Source organism: Anopheles merus, chromosome 2R (genome assembly GCF_017562075.2).
Source record: "Anopheles merus strain MAF chromosome 2R, AmerM5.1, whole genome shotgun sequence".
In the NCBI taxonomy this organism is placed as follows: domain Eukaryota; kingdom Metazoa; phylum Arthropoda; class Insecta; order Diptera; family Culicidae; genus Anopheles; species Anopheles merus.
In genome coordinates, this window is record NC_054082.1 from 40720532 (window position 1) to 40735393 (window position 14862).

Consider the following 14862-nt stretch of genomic DNA (forward strand, 5'->3'; position numbering starts at 1 on the left):
TCGAATGGCGCAGAGCCTCACACATTCTCCCAGTGGGCAGAATAGCTCTGATCGGCTTTACTCTGCGAACTTGGCCGTTCCGTGCTGCCAAACACTGGTTCCCACATTCCATCGATGTGCTGCATTAGCTAATATAGAAAGCAAAGTTTTTCTTTTTTTTTGTGCGCATTCTCAATTTGGTAAAACTCACCATCGACAGGAAAGTTAAATGCATCTATTACGATACGCACACGTGTGGTGGTAGCGAGAATGAAGAGAGAAAATACGGATGAGTAGGGACCGAGAACCAAACGCCACATTTTACCGGATTAGCGCAAATTCCATCCGTCCATGGAAACGAATTTTCCACATCGCTACACACACAACGCCGTATGCCCACGGTGTTATGGTTCGAGTTTCGAATTTTCCTAAAAATGTACACGCTCCAAGCGGAGAGAGGCAGCGTGGGACAGCACAGGAACACCGCCGTTCATCTTTGTGGCGTCGGTATTATCATGTCAATTTTTGGCTCTAGGAATGTGTTACTTCGGAACATAGGAATGGTGTATTTTTTCTCATAATCCTTTAGCATCGTACCACCAGGAAGTGTGAGATGAAATTACTTTACGACGAGCGGGTGGATAGTACGGTGTTATTAAATTGTCACCGATTGCGATATGTGTTGGAATAATGAAAAACTTCTTTTTTTTATCGATTTAGTAAAACGATGCAGCAACTACACGTGCAAAGATTTAATGTGCAGAATTTAGATAAGCTTTACAGCATGTTTCAATTTAAATCGAATTGCTATTGTTACAATTTGGTATCTTATTAGTTATCTTTCTCTCTCTTTATGTGCTAGAACAGTTGACTCTAGAAGTTATAGCAGTTCGTATTTGTGCCATTTGCGAAATCTTGATACAGATACTAACGATATGGAGTTTTTTTTTTCATTCAGAAAGAACGATCAGGCCTTGTTACTCCAACATAGATATGACTTCTTCATTTAACATACGGCGGCACACTCATCCCTGGAAATATCTTTGTGTAAAAGAGTGAGTTATTGATTACTTGGCGTGATTGCATCGATATATTTCAAGCGGCTTGGATTGCTTCTATTATTTTAAACCTATTCCCAAGACATGCAAGACAATTTTTCGCTTGAATCCAATCACATTCTAGTATAGAATGGTACTGTATATTAAATGGGAACTACGGAATATCCATATTGAGTTAAGATTAAAACTGACAGCTGCTGAAACAATACAAATGCGAAGGATACAAATCACACATAGCTCGATGATGGTTACTGCAATGAGACATGTGTTAGATAATAATAAGACTAAACCGCTTCTCTAGTAGCTAAAGATTCAATCGCAGCATAGAATACAGCTTCTCCCCGACTCACTAATTGGAATAATACTCTCTTGATTGAATTAAAAAAATCATTTTAAAAAGTAAAAAAATTTAATCTTCAGTAAGAATCAAATCAAGTAACTAACAAAGTGGCTAAAATTTACGATTTCAAGCATAATTACCCAAAATTTCATATAATTTAATTTCCTTATACGTGAATATTGAAGTTAGCGTATATCTGAAAATACCTAAACACTCATCAACACAATAATCGCACATCAATAATGCAATAATCCCTTTTGTTACATTCCACAGTTAAGATTTTATACTGTCATTTAAGCTTACCATGAAATGAATACACGTTATAGACATCGTTCATTTAACTAGTTTTATTCAATGTTAACGACATCATTAAATGGGATTATATACCGCATTCCATTTCCGCTCTTTCATATCCGCATAGGATCAAATCCTTTGTACAACGAGTCTATTCTGCAGGAGAACATGTACAGTACATACATGTGATATCAAACTTGGGACAAACTGGGAGTGATCCAACAACAACAAAAATTCACTTCACAGGAATGTCACGGATCAATTCTCAAAATAGCAGGTGTGGATTACGCCCACAGTGAAACGTTTACATGCAAACGGCACGAAACAACAAAGAGACGGCTAAGAAGATTTCCAACAACTGCCAAAAAATAAAAACAAAAATAATCACACTCACACATCAGAAGCAAACAATTACTTTTCAATTAGCAATTATCAAAGAGAACCTTACACAAAATGAACCGAAAAATCAAACGAGCTGTTTACCTTGCCTCCCCCCTTAGCTGCCACTCATTGCTGCGCCAATTTCCTGCAAATCCGCTTATGGCTAATTACTCCGAAATTATGATTAAAACAGCAGCTTCAGGGCGAATAAAACTCAGCAAATTTCAATGAATCTCGCACAACCCGCGCACACTTACGATGGTATCCGGTAGCGCTCTGCTTTGAAGCCACACTGCAGCGCATCTACAACAAAGCTCTTTTGACCCGTAATCGCTTGTCGAATGCTGTTTCGCGAGCAAGCTTCAATTTTCGATGCGCTCGCTTCGAGCGGTTGAATTTCCGCCGCTCGTTGAACACGCAGGCTGTTTGATGTTCCGTAACGAATTAGATCAAATTATCTGCCTTTTATTACGAAAACTATACGCTGCTTATGGAAACTGCTTGAGATTTCACCTCCTTTTGGCTCAGTCATCCCATTTCGTAGGATTAGGAGAGAAAGCGGGGTTTCTAGATTGTGTGCCTGTTACACTCACTGGCAAAAGGAAGCCGTAATCAGTAAAAAAAACTGCTTGTCTGCTAAGCTGATTGATGATTGCTGCGTGGTTAGCCCTCTGTTTTGTAATGAATATCAATTGAGTAAAATCTAAAAATGAACCAAAAACTATTGTCTCATTAGTGCTTGATGTAAAATGATCTTTTGGGACTAACAATTAAATTCCGTCATTTATTTTCCTTTCACAAATGGGATGTTGTATGATGGTATTCCTCCTATTTCGTCGTAATTATCATTTTGTGACTAGTATGATATCAACGCTTTACATACAAAACCATAAGGCAAGAGCCTCAAATATTACAGATGTACCTTTATCAGAAGCATACTTATATACTGTCCTTCGTTTAATGCTTGAATTGACTAACTCGTGAAAGATTGTGTTTTCTTTTCTCTCTGCTAGATATGTTGTAAATCAGTCAAAATAAAATGTACTTTAAATTTGTTTTCCTGTTTAGTGTCGGTTTCAGTTACGTTAACGTCAAAATACGTAGGAATATTTGAGCCACTTTGCTGCGCATGGAAGCCATAGTGTTCATCAAATAGATAACATTTTCTTGAATGTATGAGCATTTTCAGAAATACTCGTATCTAATAAATATGTTATAGATAATTTGGTTTTAATGTGTTGATAGATACTGGCCTACGACATTTTCTTTCAATCTCACAATGCTTAAAAGCTTCAATGGAATAAACTCTTTCAAATCATCAACCAGTTTCTCAATCTCGATCGAAGCGGGAACTATCGAAACAATTGTGAAAAATGACATAAAATTGTGGTTTCCTTATACGTGTTCATAACGTTTTGTCATACTGAACGCGTGACTGAACAGTGTACTTTTAAAATAAATTGAAACCATTTCTAGACAACTACAGCTAACGTTCCTTTTCAATTGAGTAAGTGAAACTGCATGAACGATTTTTATTTTTATAAAGACTACTCGAGCAAATTACAATAAAGTGCATAATTTGGGATAATAATAGGGTTTTATAAGATAGGATATTTTTGAATTGGAAGAAAACTTCAGTACTTAAAAATCCTTTAGAAAAAGAAACGTCGGTTGCTATAACGTCGGACAGAATCGATTCCCAACTGGACGGTCCTCCTATAGCAAGGACTGAATCCTCGGCTTCGTAGTTCTAATAAGTTTCGAAGCCCTGTTAGACTGTCAAGACCGCGTAGATCGTTACGCAAAAAACGACGAATATAGACCAAAGAAACTCACATGAAAAATTTAATAAAGAGTTTCTACCTTTTTTAACCTGTGTTAATGAATCGATTGTAGCTCATTTGAACCCACAATAAACCATGTTTGCTCATCATGTGCAGTATCATCTAGTCCAATTTTCTCATTTTGCATTTAACAACAAGGCTCACTTTACGACAGTTTATGCAACGTGACACAAAGTATTCAATTTGGTAGATATATCCCTTTGAGTCAATGCCTCTACAGCCATAAAGCGAGTAGTGATTAAAAGAGACACAATAATTGTTACCTTTTTGCCTATTCCACCATACCAAACACATACCATCTGCTACAAACCTTCTGTACCAATGATCCACCATTGATGTCCCTTTGTCTCTCTTTCACTGAGCCACACAGTGGCTTCTCGTGGGATTTCTGACCCGCGTCAGATTCATCCATGTCCTGCGCTGTTATCGACCTCACCCACCATCGCGTCTCACGCGTTGCGTTACGCATCATCACCATCGCCTCTCGCGCCTGTTTGTATTCGGTTTGTTTTCATCAACTTCGTCTGCTTTCGTCTTCCATTTCAGGTGTCATTTTTCCTGTCATCGTACGTGGTGCCTCTGTCGCTCATATCCTTCCTGTACATGGGCATGCTGGCACGGCTATGGAAAGGTGCCCCCGGAGGCCGTGCCTCGGCGGAATCCAGGTACGTACACATTATCCACGCTCCCTAGTGTGCGCCAATGCGCACTCCTTGCTTCGTCAGCACACTGGCAAAACAAACGTAAACAACCAACGAGCAACAACGCCGACGACGTGATCGGCTTCACGCGAGACGTCAAGGCGGCATGTTGGAAAATCATCAGCAGGGGCTACCGTGTTGCTGGAAATGGCAGCTGCACCATCCCAAACAAGGTTCCGATGGAGCAAGCTGTCAGTAAAGCTAGTAAGGCTACGCCACTGCTCCGATCACCTTCGAGCGGCGTGTCTTAAAGACAGAGGTTTTTAGTCGAACGCAAGCAAACCTGTGCCCAATGCATTAACAGTGCCATTTGGGCTGATCAACCAATTTCGGTGTTATTCAATTTGCTCTCCCCCGGTACACCATCTTCTGCATCTTAATACCGCGGTCCAGTGTGTGCGTATGATGATACATCTTGCTCGTGTCTAGTGCACGGTCACCATTTTCTTACCGCTTTTGCTATCCGTTTCTTGGCCGCTTATCCTAAGGACGCTTGTTTAGGGCACGAATTGTAAGCAGAACACCCCACCTCATAACAACGTTCCATCATCTGTTTAAATATTTAAACGTTTAATTTGCAATTTTTCAACATGCTCTTACTGTGCCATTCCACTTTCGTCCTTATTTTCGTTGCCTATCCTGGACCGAGGTGAGGGGGTTTACCGTTCAACCTCGAGTACATTACCGACCCGGGATAGTGTGTGTATGTGTGTGTGTGCGGGCGCGTATGTTTGTATGTGTATTTAGGTGCACCAATTTGATTTACGTGCCATCAAAAAGTTATATGCCGTAGCACACGGTACATAAGAGTGTCGGGGCACTCCCAGGGTTGCCGAACGCTAGATGTGCCGGTTTCGGAAGATGGTGATGTTTATGAGTCTTCATTAGAGCAGTTTCAGATGGCTCTTCGGAATCGCTGGTGAAGTGTTTGAAGGCAGACAAAAAAGGAAAGAAAAAAAAACAGGGAAATAAATTATCAAGAGCATGGTGTTGGCGTTTGATGTGCAGCTGAGTGGTCGTTCGAGGTTAAGATGAGTAGCTGCCGGTTGGCGTGAAACTATCATGAGCGATACTTTTTTTATGCGTTGCACCGTTACTGCTGACAGCTTTCATTACACAGACACTTTGAGGTGTAGTTTCTTTTTTATGTCGGTATCGATTCACTACTATTATTAAACTAAGCTAGACGAGCAGAGCTTATTTACATTTTTAGTTATGCAAGTTTTGCCGTCTGGTATGAATATTATGGCAACCATGTTCTGCGAACGGAGTAAAATAAAATATTGAACAGGGAAAAGGATCGAAATATTTTGATGATTTGTTCACAAATAGGCATCTGAAGATACTTGTGTCAAAATGCTTTATTTAATTTTTCATGCGATTTATTACAGTTTTAAGCAAATGGACTACCAACATATATCTATTATCTTGTGTCTGATATATTATTTATTTATCATTCAACTAATCAGGGAATGATGTTGAAGTTAAGTTTAAATTAATACTTTAAAGCGCGAGTTTAAACATTCGAAAGCAAAGGCACACTGGTTTTTTTACCGATAAATACCGATTTAACGATTTAAAAATAGTGCACTCACGCAAAAATAGACCAACTAAGCAATTTGATATGCAAGAATAGAGAAAATATAAAAACACGCCAAAAAACACATTTAAAATATATTGTCCCAATGCATTGCAACATTATCTTGGACAACACAATAAACTTGTAACAAAAAGGCAAACTTTACACTGTCATTGCACAGAGGTACGATTACACATCCCTTTTCGCAGGTAAACATTTGACCCAAGCGTACCGGTTTGCCAGGTGAGCGGATAAACAGGAAGGAAAAGTAAAAATAAACCTTTGCTGGCATTTGCTAGCACTTCCGGACACACTTGACTAATAAAACAATCTCAATGGCACAAAGTGCAAACACACGTCCAGCTTCCTGCCAGATTGACAGGGCAACTTTAACCTTTGGGATGTGTTGACCAACAAAACAATCCAAACAATGCATGAAGAGACGCGTGGAAACCTGGTGGTGGGTTGATTGATGGACTTGAAGAATAAAACAATCGTAAGCGAGGTAAAACAGGTTGAGCAAGAAGTATAAAAAAACAAGAAAAGTTTTCCACAAACTTTCAGCAGAGTTAAAAGTGGCTTGGAAAGTTTTGTCAAAATGCTTTTTATCTTTTTTTTAATGGAATGAGCTGACATTTTTCTTCTCCCTGAAGCTTAATGGAACCAATCAGTTAGGAGTTAGGAGTACATTTTCTATATTTAGCTTGCGTTTTAACAAGCACATTTATATCATTTTTTGTGTAAAAGTATTGCACGTTTAACGTTTCACATATTCAAACCCCGTACACGAACAATTCAATTACAAGCGTGTTACTTCAAACGACAGCTTGTTTAAGCTTGCTTTCAGCAACGCCCGATGTGCCTTATCTCTCACCTCACCTCCTTACCAGCATTGCTCATTGATTTTGCCTAATTTCATTATCAACCAGATTTGCCAGCGGACTGTCTCGGTTGCTATTATTGTTGTTGACCGTTGCCCGCAGCGTCCACAAGCGGAAGAAGCGTCCAGAGACACTCGAACGCCTGTCGCCTTTCGCGCCAGTGTGGCCGGCCACGCAAAGAGGAGGAATAATCGAACACGAGCGATCGTGCTATTATTGTTACTAATTGGCATGACCGGAGTCCGTTGGAGTCCTCCCTTCAATCGTTGACAGCTGGAAAATAAATTCAATTTGTAGCTCGCGGGTACGCGGAGTGATTTGCCCGACAAAGAAAGACTTTTGACGCTACAAAAATAACACACCAATGTGCGGAGTGTCATCACCGGCACGATGGTTCCGCATGTTTAGCAAACAACAAGTGCCTAGCGGGGCAGTAAGCTGTAAATTCAAGCACCGACTTGAATACCCAAACACACACACGTAGCTACAACCGCACAACTCGTGATAATGACACTTTACCCAACCCGGAGCACCGGACGCTTTTATCTCTGATTGGAGGGGGAGAAACAACAACGTTTCACTATAAATTTCCATCACTAGCCTGGGTAGCGAAACAGACACTGAAAAGCTGTTTCATGTTTTAAGCTCGCTTCGTTGTACTGGCACATCCGGCACCAGGCGCCTCCACGAAACTTTTTCCGCAAACACGGAAATGAAGCTTCAAGTTCGGCGTGTAATTTATACATATATACACGAGCGCCATTTCATGTGCTGTTTTTTGTGCCGGGTTCTATTTGTTTTCATTTCGTGACAGTTTTCAAGCAAAACAACCGTAGCGTCCAAATCACGCACACGTGCAGTGAATTTGTACGGGCAGCCGGAGCGCCTCACCCGTCATAAACTAATTTATTTTCAACCCTGTCCGTACCACGTTCCGGGCCCGTCGGTGGACGGTTCAATGTATGCGAAACAAAAGTTCGCAATGGGTCACCTGTTGTGTGTGTGTGTGCGCTTGTGTGTATGTTTGTGTGTTTGCAAAGTGTGAACGGAAAAGCACGAACCAGACATAAGTTCCCGCTGCTGGTGCTGCTTTCGCCCGACAGCCCCCAAGCGTGAATGCGTTGGGCTATTGGCTTTGTGCCAATTTCGCACCCCGAGTCGAACCGTAGACATGAATTGAAAACGATATCGAGTGTATGTGTGAGTGTGTATGGCAGAGGTTGATGTCGATGGGCCGGCGGGCACTATTCGAAACAGTAATAAATTCTGATCCAACGCAGACCACACAGCCGGCTGCCGTACTCGGGTGGCCGTACTCCTACTTTGATGAGTGGCAACGAGCATGCGGAGTCCGGCTAGCATTACCGCACCGAAACCCGCTCGAACGAAACTATTTTCATCCCACCGGCTGAGGCTGATCGTGACCCTTTTGAGGTTGAGGGGCCCAGTTTGTCAACGTTGGTAGTGATGGTGGGGATGGGCGCTTTCGACCTATTTTTACGCCGTACCAGGAACTCAATTTCTGGGCAGAGATATACCACCATTGTAGCCGAGCAGCAATTATTTAAACAATGCTTGTGGACGCTTGCGGCAAACGAAATGTGGCCTATCGGAAGTGAGGGATGCTGGCGGTGCGGTATTGAGGTGCAATCGAGCCTCTCAAGCTACCATTTACCATTGGGTAGAGTAGATAGCTGGATGCGCTGAAGTTGTAGAATAACGAGCAGCTGTGGCAAGAAAGCTTGGCGCGCAACGGACCACCGAAACGAGCAATAATTGATACAGGTCAGCATGGTTCGGGTAACGGCAATCGCTCAGTGTCATCAAACCGCTCGATAACTGTTTCCGTTTGCTCGACTGCTGATGGGCTAGGTTTTGCTTGTTCTTGAAGCAAGTGAAGATTCATTCCGGTCTCCATTCATACATCACCACTGCCATTCTCGTCAAATTAATCACAAAAGGGAGTTTTCATCTCGCAAATCAACATCAATAACTGTAATCATATTGTAGCTTACCGTACAGAGCGTCATCTTGTGGAAGTGGTTTTGGTTTTGCTAAGCATGGACATTGGAATTCGGCGAACACACATACTGGAGGCAATTGAGTATTTCAAATAAAATAATAGACATTAAATTCATCCATTAAATCCAAATAAAGCTATTGTCCATTCTGCTATGCATTGCATTGCTAATAGAACATAAACAACAATAATCGTTTATTCAAATAAGCACCATCGATCTATCGATTGTATAACAAGGCTTGTTACGAGTCGTACATATACACATTGCAGTTGCGTTTTCGATCCGAAATGGCAGCCTTTTGGAGGTTTGTTAAGTCTCGTCGAAGCTGTAATAGGTTACTCAACGAAGTCCACCTTAATTATAGGGTAGCTAATGACCCTGCTGACATTTGTTAACTTTTTGCTATTCATTTCCATGATATTTTCTCTGAAACCGATTGAAAATCCTGATCTTCTTATAGATGTCTTCTTAACATTACTCTAAGTAATGAAATGGTTGACCTTACATTATCTAGGTTAAAACAATCCTACAACCCTGGTCCACATGATATCCCTGCCTCAGTATTGGTGCAATGTAGGAATGCACTTGTCCCTTTCCTAGCAACGATTTATAACTTATCGCCATCGTTGAGAATATTTCCCACCTTTTGGAAATCTTGCCGGTTTTTTTCGGGTGTACAAACAAGGACCTAAGCATGATCATTCAAATTATCGTGGAATAACCCAAACATGTGCAAATTATAAGGAATTATCTGTTTATTTAACTTTACGTTTTTAATTTGTTACTTTTCTACAACATTGAATTATTGTAGTTGAATTTGAATTAAGTAAGTATTCTCAGTTTAACCTCAAATTCAGACTGTGAATGAAATAAATAAGTTAAATTAATGAATTTAATGAATAAAGAAAGTACGATGAGGAGAACATACATTACATTATAAAGAGCTGCATGGCTAAAAATTTGCCATTTTTTTATGCATTAGAAAGATACTTATACGACAATAACATTGCAGAGAAACGCTTCAGTTATCGAATTTCCTATGTTTTCAGTAAGCAATAAAACACCATTGAAAAACGATACTCTTTTGCAATTTATTTGCTGTAAAATTTCTCAATACATCACCAACATCACACATTCCAACGTTTGCCTTCATCCACGATGCTTCGCCCCATGTAACGATGCGGTATGTAACGCATTCGTGTTGACTTAATCACTTTGTATGCCATTGTCATCGGAGCGGAGCGGAGTGGAGCCACAGTGCCTTTTCACGCCTACTAATGAACGCCTCCACCGTGTGATGGATGGTGCAACACGTAGCTACCTGTGCTGTGCCGTTACAAACCACCCTCAAAAGCCACCCGACGCACCTGTATTGTTGGTTCGATGCAGAATTTGCATCTTCTCGCACCACTAGTGGCACACTCATATAATTTTCCCTTTTTTCTATCCTTCTTTTCTCTGCTCTCTTTCTCTCTTTATCTCTCTCTCTCTCTCACATACATTATCCACCCAGGAGAGGCAAGAAGCGTGTAACCCGCATGGTGGTCGTCGTGGTGCTGGTCTTTGCATTCTGCTGGTGTCCAATACAGGTAAGGCGCCGTCGTTTGCAGCTGCTTGAAAAGAAGCCTAATTGAACTGGAAACATTTACCATCCCGCCAGGTGATCCTGCTGCTAAAGTCACTGAAGCTGTACGGGCTGACCCACGCCAGCATCATCTTTCAGATTGTGTCGCACGTGCTGGCCTACACCAACTCCTGCATCAATCCCGTACTGTACGCCTTCCTGTCGGACAACTTCCGGAAAGCGTTTCGCAAGGTGAGCAAGGTATGCATGTTCGATGGTGCCCAAATGCAATCCCAATGCTTGGCCATATGCAGTTCGTCAATTGTCGAGATGAATTATCGATTCTGTAGCTGCACGCCTCGCCCTCCTTACCTCCTACCACCGTGCCAAGAAGAGAAGATCTCATCTTTCACCTTCTCCATTACTGCCATGATAATCGATCGGTACGATCGAATGCGCTCTGTTTGGATGTATGTGCTTCCAACAAGCAAACAAAACCAAAAAAAGGGCTGGGGGGGGGGGGAGGTAGCAAAAACTGCACAATTTCCTATTTGTTTGCTTATTACATTCCACCCAAATTGCCGCTGCACGCTTCCTACCTTCCATGGCGCGTGATTTATAGCCAATAACACCGTGGCCACCTTGGGCAATAAACAACGCTTCGGGCACTTCTTTGCAGTAGCACCAAACAGTAACTAAAACAAAACATCTTTTTTCTTCTTTTCCCCCAAACACACGCACACACACACACGATTGCAGGTCGTCTGGTGCGGTAAGCCTCCACCACCAACCATCCCGCCCGCGGCCCAAACCAAGACGACGCGCACCACCGGCAACGGCACCTCGAACGCGGACGCCTTATGAGCCGAGGAGCCGGCCGTCGACGAGGCCAGATTTATGGTGGAGAAGTACATCGAAATCGCGAGTGTCTGAGCGACGGCCCCCGGCCAGCCCGGCCAGTCCGCGCGTGCCGAACGGTTCGACTTTTGCTGAAGCGGTCCCGCAGCTCCCGAGCGGCGGCATCAGGAGGGAGGCAGATTGGCCTCCTGCTAGTGAAACATGTCTGTAAATATTAATTTTCTTCTGACTTGTGTTTCGTTTTTACGGCATGTACACACACACTCACAGCTGCTGCTAGATAAATATACTTCCCCGTTTGAAGGCAGGAGCGAGTGTTTGCCTCCTGCCAAGTGTGTGTGTGTGTGCGTCTGCCAGCTCCACCTTAGGTGGTGATACTTACTGGCCTCGCGCATAACTTCCACGCGCACGGCCTCCATCCTAGCCCCAAATATAGAAGCCAAGCGAAAGTATAGCCCCATGCTTTTGTCCATACAGACCCACACAACCACAACAACGACCTCTCGGAACACTCCACGAGACACCGCGAAATTCATTTGCACTTCGGTGCGCCGACTTCGAACATCTCAGCTATCAGCCCCCCTGGGATGCTTCGGAATGGCCAAACCCTCCCCGAAGTGGTCCGGTGGTCTCGCGGTGCTCGCTGGACTGTCGCTTCCCCCGCCCGCTCCGAACCATCGCCCTCGGCTTCGTGGTTTTTTTTTGCGTGATCGCTGGCCCCAACGCGAAACGCAAAACCCCGCGCGGGTGATTGATTTCGGTGGCAATCAACCGGTGGCGAATGTGATTGCGTCAAACTTGTCCGGACCGCTCCCGTTGTCTTTGCTGTAATAGCAGCAGTTCCTGACCTTCGCCGAGCCGGACTCGGTGGTCGTTCGGTGCGTCAAACAACCGCAGCATCCGCTGCTTCTTCACCGCAGGGAAGAACGCTGGGAGCGCACCGCCGTGAAACAAACAAACAAACAAACCCGGCGCGCGCGCGCTCGGTTACTTGGGAACTTGGGTTCCACCGTGTTCCCGGGAAGACCTGCGGTTGACAGGTCGAGTGACCGAGTGACGCGTTGCTGTGTGTGGTTGGCCCTTGCAATGACACACGCGCAAACGCACGCTCGTCTGCCCATTTCATTACGTGCTCCTTACCGCCCACTGGGAGCATCTAATGATATTGTTTGATGGGCATGTATGTGTGTGCGTGTGTGAGTGTATCATGGCCACCACTAAATTGAAACCGTTGCAATAACGGCAACATAATCATAATCCGAAACGCCGGATTTCTAATCAGTATAGGCGCTCCAAATGTCTTCTCCTCCGCCCGGGGTTGCCCTTAGAAACTGGTGACATCGGTGAAGATGCGCCACCCCGGAGCTTGTGAGACATTTGATTTAGTGTTTAAGTACGTGTGTGTATGTGTGTGAGTGTGTTTACGTTTGAGTGATAGTGTGGCGCCGCCTGTCCCAGCAGATCGATGATTTCTAATTATAAGCCTATTAAGCAGTAAAGTTCCCGGTTCCCTTTTGAGTTGCGCCCCGGCGAAATTACCCGGCCGCCTCAGGGCAGCAGAACCTGTGCGGTGCTGCAGTGTCGGTTCGGTTTGCAGGCACCTGGGGGGAAGAGGGAGTGGACCGATTAGCAAACCGTTCAACATGGCCGAACCGAAAAGTGATTAGCGTGTATCGATGCACAACGCGGCCGTGCGATTAATCGCCGCCAGCCGGCCCAATTTCGAATGCTCAAGCAACCGTTGTTGAACGCACTAATCGCCCTGCGGTGTTAAATGATGTGTTTCTGTATGTGTGTGTGTGTGTGTGTGTGTGTGTGTGTGTGTGTGTGTGTATGTGTGTGTGAGCGTGACTCCACTCGGACATAACGTCGCCCCAGGTGTTTCGGGCGGCATTAGTCGAAGATTTGTCTGCTCTACTAGTAGTCTTTGGGGTCTTGGAAGTTCAGGAACATCCGGCTCGCGACAACCTGCTGGGGCAATGGTGCATTTTATGAGGCTACAGATCATTAGTTCACATGCGCTATTGGCGATGCTGTTGGCCATGCTGTGCCAACCGGCTGACGTCAGTCCGACATAGTTGATGTGCGACGGCGAACGATGTTGAAGCATGGCCGGACTCTTTCATTTGAAACCCTTGGGAAGAGACGGAACTGACAGAGAATATTAATTTAACACAAAAACTCACACACACACACACACACACACACACACACACAAATTTGCTATAGACGTACACGCAGGTAACGTAATACATTTATCCGCGCCTGTCCTACGTTTTTTAACCTTAAACGGCGCTCCTTTTGTAATAGTGCACTGGTACGAGAAGTGGCTAGAAACTGTACATATTAAAATCAGGCATGTAATCTCCGATCCGAACAGTCGAACAGTGAACAGCTTCACTCCGAAACGTGCGTACCTTCCGGTTGTTAGTTGTTGATGAAATTATTGCGTCCCGATCCCGACGCGGTTCGGTTGGCGGTTCTTGTTACGTAAACTGTTGCCTATTACGTGCACAACTGGAAGGCGTTGTTGGACCAGTTTCTGGAGCTGGAGGCACGAGTACACGAGATAGTGTAGTTTAATCCCGTTTAGATGATGGTGTTTTTTCAATGCATAAATGGAAGATTTTTAACTTGTACTAACTAATTGAGAATATTTAAGCGAGTATGTCAAATGTTTACTACACCGTGCTAGGCACGTTAAGCAAATGTGTATGATACATTTTTTTAAAAATTGCTATATCTGAAATGTAAAATATTTGCTGTACTGTAAGTCCGTTTCTCCATTGTATCGATGTAAAAATGCAAACCGTATTCTCTTCTGTGTACAAAAAAATAATGTATGTTTTTAGACTATGAATATATTAATAAATTTACTCCACTTTTTACTGGTCATTTCAAATTGTTTCACTGTGCAGTTACTTTGAGAAATATGGGGAAACTAAATATGGTTGGTTTGGGTTATATTTAACGCAATAAACGAGGGTCTATGTGAGAGGGCGCAAATTAAGCGATTTAACAAAGACTTTTGAGAACCTAACAAAGCAAATGCCACAAACAAAGGAAAAGGTGGAGTATGGAAAGTTCATCCACAAAAAACGAAAAAAAACGACGTTGTTGAATGTCGACGAATGATTCCCCAGAATTATCATTCGACAAATGGGTTGACAATAACGTGGATATGGTTTCCCTGCTTTATTGTTTCGTTTGATCTTTAAGATATTTTAAACTAAAATAAAACAGCATTTAAAACAAATAGCAGTTAAATAACGAACCACGGTTAAATTTAAACCATGCAACATTTCATTTTGAGTTGCATGAAACGTTTCAGCTGTCACAAATAGTTCAAAGCAAATGCCGTC

At 43.1% G+C, this 14862-nt stretch overlaps 1 protein-coding gene across 6 annotated transcripts in view; it reads left to right on the plus strand.

Annotated features, from left to right (window-relative positions):
• Positions 1 to 14388, plus strand: part of LOC121590508 (allatostatin-A receptor) — a 49514-nt gene extending 35126 nt beyond the window's left edge. For 5 of the 6 annotated variants that reach the window (XM_041910260.1, XM_041910263.1, XM_041910259.1 and 2 more), the window contains exons 6-9: positions 4443 to 4561; positions 10592 to 10667; positions 10739 to 10903; positions 11402 to 14388. In XM_041910260.1, coding sequence (XP_041766194.1) covers positions 4443 to 4561; positions 10592 to 10667; positions 10739 to 10903; positions 11402 to 11506 — 465 coding nt within the window. In that variant the 3' untranslated portion in view covers positions 11507 to 14388. The remainder of the gene's footprint in view (positions 1 to 4442; positions 4562 to 10591; positions 10668 to 10738; positions 10904 to 11401) is intronic. The other variant, XM_041910266.1, reaches the window with a different exon arrangement.
• Positions 14389 to 14862: the final 474 nt, after the last annotated feature.